Source organism: Marmota monax, unplaced genomic scaffold (genome assembly GCF_021218885.2).
Source record: "Marmota monax isolate L192 unplaced genomic scaffold, Marmota_monax_Labrador192_F-V1.1 WCK01_AAM20220418_F8-fsc00002, whole genome shotgun sequence".
Lineage (NCBI taxonomy): Eukaryota > Metazoa > Chordata > Mammalia > Rodentia > Sciuridae > Marmota > Marmota monax.
Window position 1 is genome coordinate 34325409 of NW_026693571.1, and position 13013 is coordinate 34338421.

Sequence of the window (13013 nt, forward strand, 5' to 3'; positions counted from 1 at the left end):
TATGCCAACAGAGGTTGTTTCCTTTTGGCAATATTTGAAATCCGTGTTCAAGTGCATGGGCAGCGAGATCCTGTCCAGATGTGAACACTGTTACGTATTTATAAGATTTGATCCTGATAAATAACTTGATGAATAGCTTACCAACAGCGCTTCCCTTCCCTCCCACTTACACACAGGAAGATGAAGATCAAGCAAGAGAGGCTGAAACACCCATGAATAGAGCCCTTGTTAGCAAAAGTGAAGTAGATTATCATGTGGATCTGAAAGAAGCAAGAGAGGAAAATAGGTTCTAAGCTCAGATCTAGTTTTTTTCACAGCTGATTTCTGGATTCAAGCCTAAAATCCTCCCTCCTAGCCATGGCTTTCTGCGGAAATCTCTGCCTACTGCCTAAAGATTTGGCCAGAGGCTAGCATATATTTAAAAGCATCCAACCCTGAATCAGATCTTTCAGATATTCATTTAACACTTTCAAAATTGAAGTTCCTTGCAGTTTGCCAAAACTATTAACTTTTTAATCATACAGTAAGTGTGAAAAAAGTGGTGTATATTTTGGGGACTTTACATAAACCAAAATGCAGGTGTGGGATAACATCTATGTAGACAAAATCAACTCCCCTCCTGAGAGTCTTTCTACAAAGGAACCAGGAGTAAAACTTTTAAAAGCTTCTAATTAGGCATCAAAATAGATTTTCTCCAGAATAAACATATCACAGTGTTACCACATTCATCTTAGAAAGACCACCCTCAGGTTGCATTCTGGTAATACAATACCTTTGGATTGAATATCTTAAAAAAGAGTGAACAACTACCAAAGAAATATGTGACCATGTTTTTTTTTTTTCAGTATTACACTTTTTAGTAAAATTTACAATACTGATGAAATTTTTATTAGGAATAATGATTTTGACCAATGATGTGCTCAAAATGTTTATTGTTTAGAAGGCAGACCAATGCTTAGGTGGCAATTATGAAAAGGCAAAATAATCTAAAGGCTGAGTTTCACTTAAAAATATTTTGCAGAAGAAAACTTCCTTAGTATTAGTTAAACTACTGCAAAGTATACCTTGAGGCACAATCTTCCTTCCTTCCTTCCTTCCTTCCTTCCTTCCTTCCTTCCTTCCTTCCTTCCTTCCTTCCTTCCTTCCTTCCTTTTTGCCTAGAAATTCTGCAGAATGTTTGGAGAATTTATGATATAAGATTATGGTCTCATGACTAATTTTAATGAAGTTTCTAAGTTCGAAGTCTTAGGTATAGGAAGCATAAATTTCAAAGATTGTGTACAAATTTAAATTCCTTAATTGTATTTTGGACCATTGTGGTCTGCATTGTTTTTCTGCTTCTTTTCTTTCCCTTTCTTCCTCTGATTCAAAGTTTCATTAATCCATTGCCACTGCAGGGAAAAAAAAAAGTTTCTAAGTCAAGCTTAACTAGTACTTAAAAAGAGGCTTTTGACTTTTGTGTTAAACATGATAAATGAGTGGAAGCTAAGTTGAAAGTGTGTTTAAATTTTCACATTGTAGCAGGTATCATAACTTAGTTCACTTGGGAAATCTATCTAACCTTTTATTGTGGTTAAGTAAACATTTTAAAGAGAACATATACAGTCTCGTTTTCTAGTTCATGAAATAGTGTGTTTAAAACTATTTGGAGTAGGCGACTATCCTTGAAAGCTAAGAGCTTCATTCATTCTAAAGAAGTATAAATCTTGAAGCTTTGAAAATTGGGGCAAACAGCTTTTGTGTTTCTGCATGGTTTCTCTATATTACCTTCCAGAGAAAAAGTCCAAATAAAATGATAGCGTTAACAACACCAGAGCAAAGGTATACATATACTATTGGTTCAGCAAAATGAAATTTAGCAAAATATGTGATATCATTTCACCTAATGATATCCTTAATTGTATAACACATAAATTGGTCTTTTCAGGGTACTGAAAAGAATGAACTCATTTGCTTTTAATATTTAAAAGCTTTTCATTCATTCATAAAATTATTTCTAGATGAAAAACAAATGTTTAAATACTCAAATAAAGCAGTGATTTTGTATTGAATAGGAAAACTAATTATTTAGCTGAATAAATTGTCAAAATGGACCATTGAATTAGCCATGTTTGGGGGCCTTCCTATTTTGACCTGGGTTTTAGTCAATTATATGGTTAACATGTTTGTAATTTATTACTACACATGCATAATTTTACACTTCTCAGAAATACTAAAATCACCTCTTTTTGACAATTCCAAAAAACTTGATCACATATATAACAAAAAAATAAGGACTCATCATTTAAAAAATTATTAGCACTTAATTTTGAAAATTGGATCTACATATTGATTATTGCTATTTGAAGCCATCTTCAGCCAAATAAGTTTTCTTTTGACTCACGCTTGTTTCCTATAATAGTGAAATTATTTAACAAGATCAATTGTATTTTAGGTAATATTTCTTAGTTTAATTTTTCTTTTAAGTACTTTATTGGGTGGGCTGGAAGAATGTATGTGATCCTCAAACTCTTCAATATGGTTGAAATTGTTTGAACAGATCTAGGGACAAAAATAGAGCTTAGAAGAAATTAAAATTATGTTACAAATATCTATCCTAGTAACTACTGTTCATATATTATCTATGAATTCGTAGTAAACATGACAAGTTATTTTGATAGGATTTTCCTGAGGCAGTATCATTTTGTAGTTAAAAACAATGGTTCTTTGAGGTTTTACTACAGCTGTCCAATGAAAGGATATTTTGTTTGGGCTTCACAAGTAGGTAATTCTTTTGAAAAATAAAGGACAACATAGTTAACCAACTTGCTAAAAGAGTAGAGACAATGCTTACAAATGAGATACTTCTTCCATCCTTAAGCAAGGGAACAATAGAAATCTAAGATTCTACTCAATTTAAATTACAAAGACCACAAATCCCTAATATTCCTAAAATTTCTTCCCCAAAGCTTCTGCTCTTATAAATTAAATCCTTTTTTTTTTTAACTCATGGTCCATTTGGCTGTCTTCAATAATATATTTTCTTCATTCCTTTTTTTTTATATTTTATGATTCTTATTGCCAAAAAGATTATAGAAAGTTCTGTTTAACAGCTTCTAATAAGTTGTTCTTCATAAAATGTCTGAGTCTATCATCCTTTAAAAATCATATTTGTTTTTTAATCAAAGCATTCATCATTTTACACTGTATTCTTCCCTCCAGCGCTCTCCTTGTGTACTTTTGTACTGAGGTTAAAAGGTGTAGACCTTTTTCTCTCTGTAAAATTTCCTATTTATAGCTCTCAACTGTTCTGTCCGCTCTGTTCTTAATACTACACAATGGCGGCTCTTTATTGGTCACTAAGTCATAATGAAGCTTTGTTTACTATGAAATAGAAAGTCTAATTTGTGAGCTGAGTAGCCCTACAACCTAGTTAAAATAAGAAGGGATATTATTAATTATTGTTCACGGAATAACTAGATTATTTTATGAAATGTGCTTAATGAAATAGATTCAAGCTCAAAGCATGAACTTCTCTCTCTTTTATTTTTTTTTTAATTTGCTTTCTTCTATGCCATGCAGTGGTGGATCTGAACCTTCTAAAAGAGGAGGTAAGATTATACAGCTGCACACCTCGTAACTTCTCGGTGTCCATAAGGGAAGAACTAAAGAGAACCGATACCATTTTCTGGCCAGGTTGTCTCCTGGTTAAACGCTGTGGTGGAAACTGTGCCTGTTGTCTCCACAACTGCAACGAATGTCACTGCGTCCCGAGCAAAGTCACTAAAAAATATCACGAGGTAGGTGTGTCATTTTCTTTTCGATTTCCTTTGAGTATTTTTTCTTAGAACCAAGCCGTGAAATTGAAAAGGATTCATGTTTGGAAAGGAGATGTGGCGTTCATGGAAAATTTTTAAAAACAGGGTTTTACAAAGAGTTTATGTTTCTACGTTTTAAAATTAGGACCTTTAATTTAAAAACCCAGCATCAAGGATTTAGAAAGCTTATTCTCTGGTAGTAGTACATCATGGGTGGTCAGTGAAGTTTTTACTTCTCATACAAAAAAGAAAAGTTTTTCTGAAGAAAAAAATGTAAGTGAAGCTTTTCAACTTTTAAACTTTTCAAAATATGAAGGGAAAATATTTTAAAGTCAATCTTAGAGATAAATCATTGTCTATTTTGAAGAAAGGAGATCTTTGATATTTATTTTTATATTTGGCCAAAATGGGCACATAAGTCCCAAGGGAACATGTTCACAGTTATACCAATCTTTGTGTTATTCATGTTGCTACAAATAACTTGTTCAGACTTTTATGAATGTATTTACCCCTTTGCCTCTTTTTTTTTCTCTGGAATTAGGAAAATAAAGTTGAAATGGTAGTTGTTATTACTTTAGAGTGTTGGGAACTTGCACATCCAAAATTTTCATTAGTGCTGGAATATCCTCAATTCTATCCCACCTTCTCCAGCAGTACTATATAGCATACATAGAAAAAGTCAGGTTTTGATGAGTCAACGTTAATTTCTACAAAATATTCACATTGTGACAAGTTAAAATCTGCCCTCTGACTTCATTTTAATATGACTTCATTTCATTATTTTGACATTTTGCTTCAGAAAAGGTACCTACTTAGAAAGACATCAGCAAAATGCTCTCTGTTGAGTAATCTGAACACGTAGAGTTTCATAAACTGCACTTCGGGTGACATGGTCTTCCTGCCCTTCACCAATATTATGTTGGTAGCCTGGCAAGAAAAGGAAGAAAAGCACATCATTCTAGAAGACAAGGGACTCTGTGTCCATTCAAGCTCTGCCATTGACTGCCATCTGCATACACTACCTCTGTAACAAACATGAAATATCATGATCTTTCAGGTTTTTATTCCATGACACTTACTGGATGGCAATCTTTTATCAGGTAACACCCCAAACTGTCATTCAGTGATTAAAAATAGAACTATTTGCCGCCATTACTCATGTTCTACTTTTGATTTGCATACCACTTTCTTGTAAAGATCGTGTGCTGGGAAAGGAGTTGCCATTCTAGAATCAAGAAGTAGATGGTCAGGGACTGAGGGTGTAGTTTAGCAGTAGAACACTTGCTTGGCATATGCAAAGCCCTGGGTTCAATCCCTAGCACCAAACATACAAGCAAAAAGCAGATGTTCATGGGCACAGAGGCTCCTGGGGCTCCAGACAGGTAGGATGTGCCTACAGTCCAGCCTTATGCCACTCCATGAACTGGAAATCTAGTCAAGAAAATAAAAAAATAATATTGTAGTTCTTAATAGCATTAAAATTAAAATGCCTCAGAGGCTGGGCAGATGTTAGAGTTGCCTGGCATAAGATAAAAGGATGTGATAAGAATATGTATTAAACTGGAAGGATCTTTTCCCACCTAAAGTCACTCAATTTTGAAGTTGCCGAAATGGATACTTAATAAACAAGTGTATTTCGGGACCTAATTTAGCCAGCCAGTCTTGCATTTATAACCACTATTTTAAGAACTCTAAAAATCCACACTTGACTTAAACAATTTCTTAAAACAAGTCTATGGGGTGCTGAATCTCATTCTGTGGTTTGCTAAAGCAGTCTCCTAGGTCAAGCATGCCCCCTCCATCCTATAGCTATCCATTTATTTTACAAATAACATTAGTGTTATTATCCAGAAAGTTGCCACAGAGTGTGTAATATCTGTTTTCAAGCCTCAGAAAATGAAGACATTACTGTTTGGGGCAAGGCTATGGGCAGTGCTTGTGGACCAAGTGGTGTTCTTACAGAATGACATAAATCCACGTTTCCTGGTCTTCATTGGGTTGATTATAGATACACACCTATACACACGTGCAACTATGAACATTTTTCTAATTATATTATAATTACATTAGCACCCATTAGTTTTGCACAAACATCTCTAATGATTAAGTATGAAGAAATATAATATAAAAATTTCCTACTTGATGTTTATCACAAATATTTCTGATAACAATAATGTCTCACAAATATCTCTAATAACAATAATATTTTTGTCCATTTACCCTATGGAGAAAGGACTGTTTGTTTAACATGATTCAGAATTTCTGAGGCCTTTGTTTTTCTCATTCCCATATTCTTGAGATCACTTCTGATCTAGCACTACTATTAATCAAATGCATTTTTAAAACAATTTAAAATTGTTCAAAGTTATTAGATAATTGAATATTATGGACCTGGACATGGAGACTTAATTCATTTAAAGACAAGTCTACCTTCAGCTTTATTTATTATTATTATTATTATTATTATTATTATTATATTATTATTATTATTATTTATGCACCAGAAATTGAACGAAAATGCGCTTAACCACTGAGCCACATCTCCAGCCCTTTTAATCCTTTTCTTGAGACAGGGTGCCCATAAGTTATTTAGGACATTACTAAGTTGCTGAAGCTGGCTTTGAACTTGAGAACCTTCTGCCTCAGTCTCTCAAGCTGCTGGGATTATGGTCTTGCACCACTATACCCACCCAACCTTTAATATTTTTAATGATGTTGCCAATTGGGTTTTATGATTATTCTACTTCATGGAAAAATGAAAAAGCAAAGACAGGTTAGAGGTTCTATTTGTCCTCTCATGCATCTATTTATATTATAGCAGCTTCTGCAAATATTAGGGTTAAATCATAGTCATCGTATTACTACAGATAAAACAAGTATTCCTTGTGGTTTCCTGTAGCATTTTGCTGGGTTTTTGTTCAACCCCTGTACCAAAAATAAGTTCAGATAATTAAAGGAATCATACAGTATGATATCATGTTACTGTGTTGCTGATAGCATAATAGTATTAATGATAATGTTCTTAGTACGATTCTTACCTCTTCTCTATCAATCATTGGATCTCTACATTATAATATATTTCACCAAGGAAATGTATTTCTTAATAATTTCTCTGTCTCTCCAGTAGGAATTTTCAGAAAAGCGAGTTGGGAACTTTCTATGTGTATGAACTTACATGTCACATCTTCCTTGAAACACTTTTAAGAGTTCTGCCCATCCTAGCAGCACCAATTAGTTCATCCTTAGAGCATGCATGGGACTTCAAAGATATCTTTATTAGAGAACTATTACTGTTTTAAAATCATTGTTTATTTTTCTTTGTTTCTACCAAATTGAGGGCTAAGAGAAACAAAGATCATGTTACAGTACAGTGCTTGCAAGTACAAACTCCCACAACAGACATCCCATATTTGAAGCTAACATTTGTTCGCTGTGTCCTTTTGAGCCGGTAACTCAATCCCTCATGCCTCAGTTTCCTGATTGGTAAAATGATTTTCCAACTCTCATAACTCATGGTGAGAAATCTGTGAGTAGATTTTTACAGAATACTTAGAACAAGATTTGATGCATTTTACACCTTTCATACATATTAGCTTTTTTTTCTCGTTCGTTTTTTTAATTTTTCCTCTTCAATTACAGTAAATGATGAATAAAAATCTAATGAATTCAGAGAGAGGAAAGGTATTCTTCGCCTCCCCGCCCCAAAAAAAGTTACAAAACACTCTCACAATAGTAATATATTTGTTCCTTTTTCTCTAATCTTATTTTGTTTATATCTTCTTATGTTTAATTTCTTTTTTCCATAACCTACAGGAGTCTTGCTTTTCTAACCTTAGATCTGTCTGTATTAGGAAAAGTTTACCGTCCTGTGACCTTATTCTAGTACTGAATCCTGCTTCATCAATGCTCTGGTTTGGAGAGTGATCAGTCCATCTTGTTTGACTGTACTTAGCACCCACTCCTTGGTGTTTCTTTGTGTCTGGTTTGTTTTCTTCCATAGTCTCTGGTTTGAGACATAACCTTGATATTCTTTTTCATGGACTGGTAGTTTTAGTGTTCACTTCTTCCTCAATTCTTCTTTCTGTCTTTTCTTTTCCTTTGGTGCTGGGGATTGGGCCCAGGGCCTTACACATGCTAGGCAAGCGCTTTATCGCTGAGCTCCATGCCCAGCCTTCCCTCATAGTTCCCTGAGATAGACTTCTGACATTTCCCTACCCCCATACTTCTGGTGTCATAATCCACATCCTGAAGATGAAATTTTCCTCTTTCATATTAGGTGGCACCTGCTGATCATTCTCCAAGTCTATTTCCTGCTTCCAAAATCCAAATTTTCAAAAAGAACTGAAAAGAAAAACACTAAGCAGATTAGAATATTTTATCCAAACTACTAGGACATTTTGAGCTTTGTCTGCTATATGTGAATTTCCACAAGCATCACCAGACAAGGCTAGGGAGGAGGTGCTTTTGTTTAGCATAGTTGGCAGGAGAGTGGAAGCAGAATGCATCTGGGCTGGCCATTAGCATGGTAGATGGCCTCCCTAATTTTACTCTTTGTACCATATTTTTTTCTTTTCTGAAGTGAGAAATGCAGACAAGTAGACTTAGAAGATGAACATAATGGCTTTGCTGATACTGCGATTTATCTTACCCACCCAATCTCAATCCAGAAACCATTTGTAGCAAGAGTATGATAAGGACTGGCAGGGGTGCCTTAAGTTCAGATTTGATGTCACCCCAGCTTATTCAGACAACAAGTCAGTACTGATATAAAATAACACCCAAGTAGATTAAGTTTCATGCTGAAGAAATATAGTCTTCACAATTTTTGTTCTGAAATTATGAAATGTCACAGAAGAGAAAACCTACTTTAAAAGTTTACAGTTTCTAATTCTGTAAAACTATCTGAATATAAGACTTATGACAAGACTTTGAAGTTTATCTCTCTAGGAAGAAAGTTTCAAAATAAATAGGATGTATGAATGGTAATATTATGAACTTTTATAAAATAAGTATCTATCATTCTTACTTTAATAATTCATATTTTGTTAGGTTCAGATAACTACTATGTCACTTAGTCTGTCTCTCTGTTCACTCACGTGTAAAATAAGGAAAATAATTGTAAATTACTTCATAGAATTCTTGTGAGTTAAAGTATGTAAAAACATCATTGTGCCTGGCACCCAGCAAGTATTCAAAAAATGTTAGCTAATTAACCTTCGATAGAACCACATACTTGAATGAGGTATGCATTCTGTAGTTTTCTTTCTTGAGTCTTCACATTGAACAGTCATAAGACTTGACTTGTACTTTTGTAGATTAATGAAAATTTACAGGAATGGTAGCTTTTCAAAGTTGCTTCATGAAGTCATCTGTGTCATACCCAGAAGGAGAAAGCTAGACAATTTAATATTATCATGCACATTGGTCTTTTTCAAAACCCAAATAAACATAATTTCTGAAACTTTGTCATTTCTATTATAAGAAATGTATTAGAATTGAATAGGTAGCTGCTATCCAATACGTTAGATGATCTTTAATAGAATATACTTCTAGAACCCTTCGGCACAGTATTAAAAGGAAATATGTTTATTTAGGGTGCTTATTCTGCTATATTTCTTACTAAAAAGCTCAACAAGCCAAACTGCAAATAGCTTCATTGAATAGAGGCGTTATTGTTGTTATTGCCAAACCTCCTTAGCACTGTACAGTAGAATCCAGCTGCAGAAAGTTAGCTGTGACTGAAGCTGATGTCTATGAAGTACATCTAATCCGTCTCATCAAGTTTTTAGAGGACTTGAAGTGTAGCCAAGAAAATTAATGAGTGGCATAATTGAGCAAACTCAGCTGTGGAGTGATCATGTTTCCTTCCACAGTATTCCTGTACTTGAGTGTACTGCTTCAAGTATAAATATTTATTAAATGTGTGAATAAATGAATGAGAAGAAGAAAGTAACAAACAGAGAAACAAGATGTGCATTAGCGGTTGCAAAATACTTGAGGTGAAATTCTGTCTGGTTACATAAGAAAAATACTGAGCAGACAGAGTCTTTCAATTTAAGAACTCTTCTTTATTCTAAGGCAGTACACTTCCCAAATTGTTGGCATTGAAGTGTCCTTTTATGAAATGATATTTTTTATGGAGAAATGTTTACATAACACTTTCAAGAGGAAATGTGAAAATAAGTCTTGTTGAGCTCTGAGATTGTTTTTGAAAATTCTTTTTATGCAGCAAATCGAATGTTAGAGTCATGGATTGATTTTAAAGGTGGCTTACATTCTTCCCTTTCAGGTCCTTCAACTGAGACCAAAGATTGGTGTCAGGGGATTGCATAAATCACTCACTGACGTGGCCCTGGAGCATCACGAGGAGTGTGACTGTGTGTGCAGAGGGAACACAGGAGGATAACCACATCACCACCAGCTGTTCGCAGAGCTGTCAGGTGCAGCCAGCGGCTGATTCTGTTAGAGAACTAATGCATTACCTGCATCCATAATCCCAGTTGTTTGCTTCAAGGATCTTCCATCTGCACAATTTACAGTGGGTTCTAAAGAGGAGACACCAAATGGAATTATGAGTTGTGCAACATCGCTTTTGAGAGGAGCCCAAAGGACAGGAGAAAAGGTCTTCAATCATGGAAAAAAAATTAAATATTGTAGATCGCTAGCTAGTTACCATGTTCCTTTTCCACTTGCTGCAGTCTGTATTCCCTATGTCATGATATGGCTTAGGTTAATGTCAGGACAAGAAAAAGCTGCAAGTGAGTACCTGATTCTGTTGCTCTGCTTAACTCTAAAGCTCCATGTTCTGGGCCTAATATCACAGAAAATCTGGAATGTTTTCCCCTTATACTTGCATATATAAACCAGAACATTTCATGTTCTAAAACTTGGCTTTTAAAGAGGAACTATGTTGCTATGAATTAAACTGGTGTCATGGCTGATAGGAAAGACTGGATTTTCCATGTTTCTTATTAAAATCTCTGCCATTTAGAAGAAGAGAACTACATTCATGGTTTGAAAGAGGCAAACCTGAACAGAAGAGTGGCCTTATCTTCACTTTAAGTTGGTTTATTTGTTTTATTGTGTACATTTTTATATTCTCTTTTTTGACATTATAACTGTTGCCTTTTCTAATCTTGTTAAATATATCTATTTTTACCAAAGGTATTTAATATTCTTTTTTTATGACAACCTAGATCAACTATTTTTAGCTTGGTAAATTTTTTCTAAACAGAATTGTTATAGCCAGATGAATAAGGATGATATAAAATATTGTTGCTCTGACAAAAAAAAAATACATGTATTTCCTTCTTGAATGGTGCTAGAGCTTAGATTGACCTGCATTTAAAAATACAGAAGTATGAAACCAATAGGACTGGGAAGTCACAATGACATTTTGGAAATAAATTACCATATCTTCCACCCTGTTTATTGGATATGCAAATAAAAAATAAAATATGAAAAGTGTATATTCAGCTCCAGTTCTTACTAATTTAACCCTGTTTGGGGGGAAATACGAACCCAGCTCAGAAGAACAGAAAGCACCTTGATAAAAGAGACTGACAGCTTCTTGATAAAGTGGGCTGTGGAGTAGGAACACATCCTATTTATTGTGATGCTATGTTTTCAATACCTTTAAACTCTGTTCCATACGCTTGTATAAATACCTGGATATTTTTATGTACAGAAGTATATCCTTTAACCAATTCACTTATTGTACCCTTTTGCAATTGAAAAGAAAATCAGTAAAACACTCTGCTTGTAAAATGCTTAATATTATGCCTAGAATATGTGGTGACTATTTGAATTAAAAATGTATTGATTCATCAAATAAAAGAATGTGGCTATTTTGGGGTGAAACTCAGTGTGTGCATGTGTGTGTGTGAAAGTTTTATCTCTTGGACTCTGAGACAATGAAACTTATAAAAGTTTTATGTTACTATGATTTTTGTTATGCAAAAATATATGCCAGTTTCAAAGAAAGGTTATAAAAGGACCTTTTTTGTGCTGAGGCTCCCACCTGACTCTTCTTTCTAGTGCCTTTGAACAGTGCTTTTCTTTTCTCCACGAGCTTATAATAATGTCTGGTAAATTAAATTGAACCTGACATTAAAGTTATATGTGGTTTTAGACATACTTAGTGATAGGTTGTATGATAATATGCGGTGGGGAAAAAGGCCCATAAATCTCTGCTCCTGTCTTCATTTCCAATAGCAGTTACTAAATCAGGTGAGAAGAAGTTGATTTGGTATATGGATTAAAATATTTTACATAGCACACTTCAAGATGCAGTTCCTCAATTCCAGACATAGATTCGTCTCAAGGACTTGCATTTTTAGCACCCATCCTCACCTTAGTGATCAGACCCATACTGTCTACAGACTGCTCTTCTAGGAAGTACCCTTTTTATGCATCTTGACATCATGCAGACCTAGCCTGCCTTCTACCACATGACATACAAATATAAACAAAAGAAGCACATGTGTTCTGTCTTGTTTCCTTAGCCTTTTCATACTTTTGTCCCAGCCATATAGAGGCCACTGTGCTTCACTATTTATAATTCACTAGCTTGGTAAAGACTATGAAGTCTTTCGGTAATTAATGTATTTAGCTGTGTAATCCATCATTTTAAACCATTGAATGGGATATCTTATTTCCCTTGTAGTTTTTCATATTTATTTATTTTTATTGTAAAATGTTAATAGTCAAAAGAAATTACCCTGTAAAGGTGACAATTCCACATGCTGTTTTCAGTCAGTGAGCTGGCCAAGTGTGAGGACTAACTGCTTTATGACCAATTTATTCACCGTTCTTCTTGTGTATTTTATTAATATAAAAATAATGCATTAATAGAATATGTGACTCACTTTCTCAGAAGTCCAGGAACTATTGACTGTTTTGACCCTCTTTTGCATATGATATCTGTGGTTTGTCCTTTCACTAAGGTATGAACCAGTTTTGCATAGCGATTTTTATTAAAAGCAAAGAGGAAGGCCTAATTACCATAAGACAGGTTTTCTATCTACACTTTTCATTTCTACCTTTCCTTTCTACCTTTCATCTCTCATCTAGTAATCTTTACATGCACTTTGAAATCATAATAAAAATCAGCACTGAGTTCATTTTGTCCTGAGTGCATTACTGTCTCCAAATGTGTTGACTTAAACTCGTGATTTAGTTTAAGGAAAGGCAGAAAATAAATGTTTTACATTTCAT

At 34.3% G+C, this 13013-nt stretch overlaps 1 protein-coding gene across 3 annotated transcripts in view; it reads left to right on the forward strand.

Moving 5' to 3' along the window:
* Pdgfc (platelet derived growth factor C) overlaps positions 1–11657 on the forward strand; it is a 198055-nt gene extending 186398 nt beyond the window's left edge. For all 3 annotated transcript variants that reach the window (XM_046459125.2, XM_046459126.2, XM_058583889.1), the window contains 2 exons: positions 3562–3779; positions 10087–11657. In XM_046459125.2, the coding sequence (XP_046315081.1) occupies positions 3562–3779; positions 10087–10203 (335 nt within the window). In that variant the 3' untranslated portion in view covers positions 10204–11657. The remainder of the gene's footprint in view (positions 1–3561; positions 3780–10086) is intronic.
* The last annotated feature ends 1356 nt before the right edge of the window (positions 11658–13013 follow it).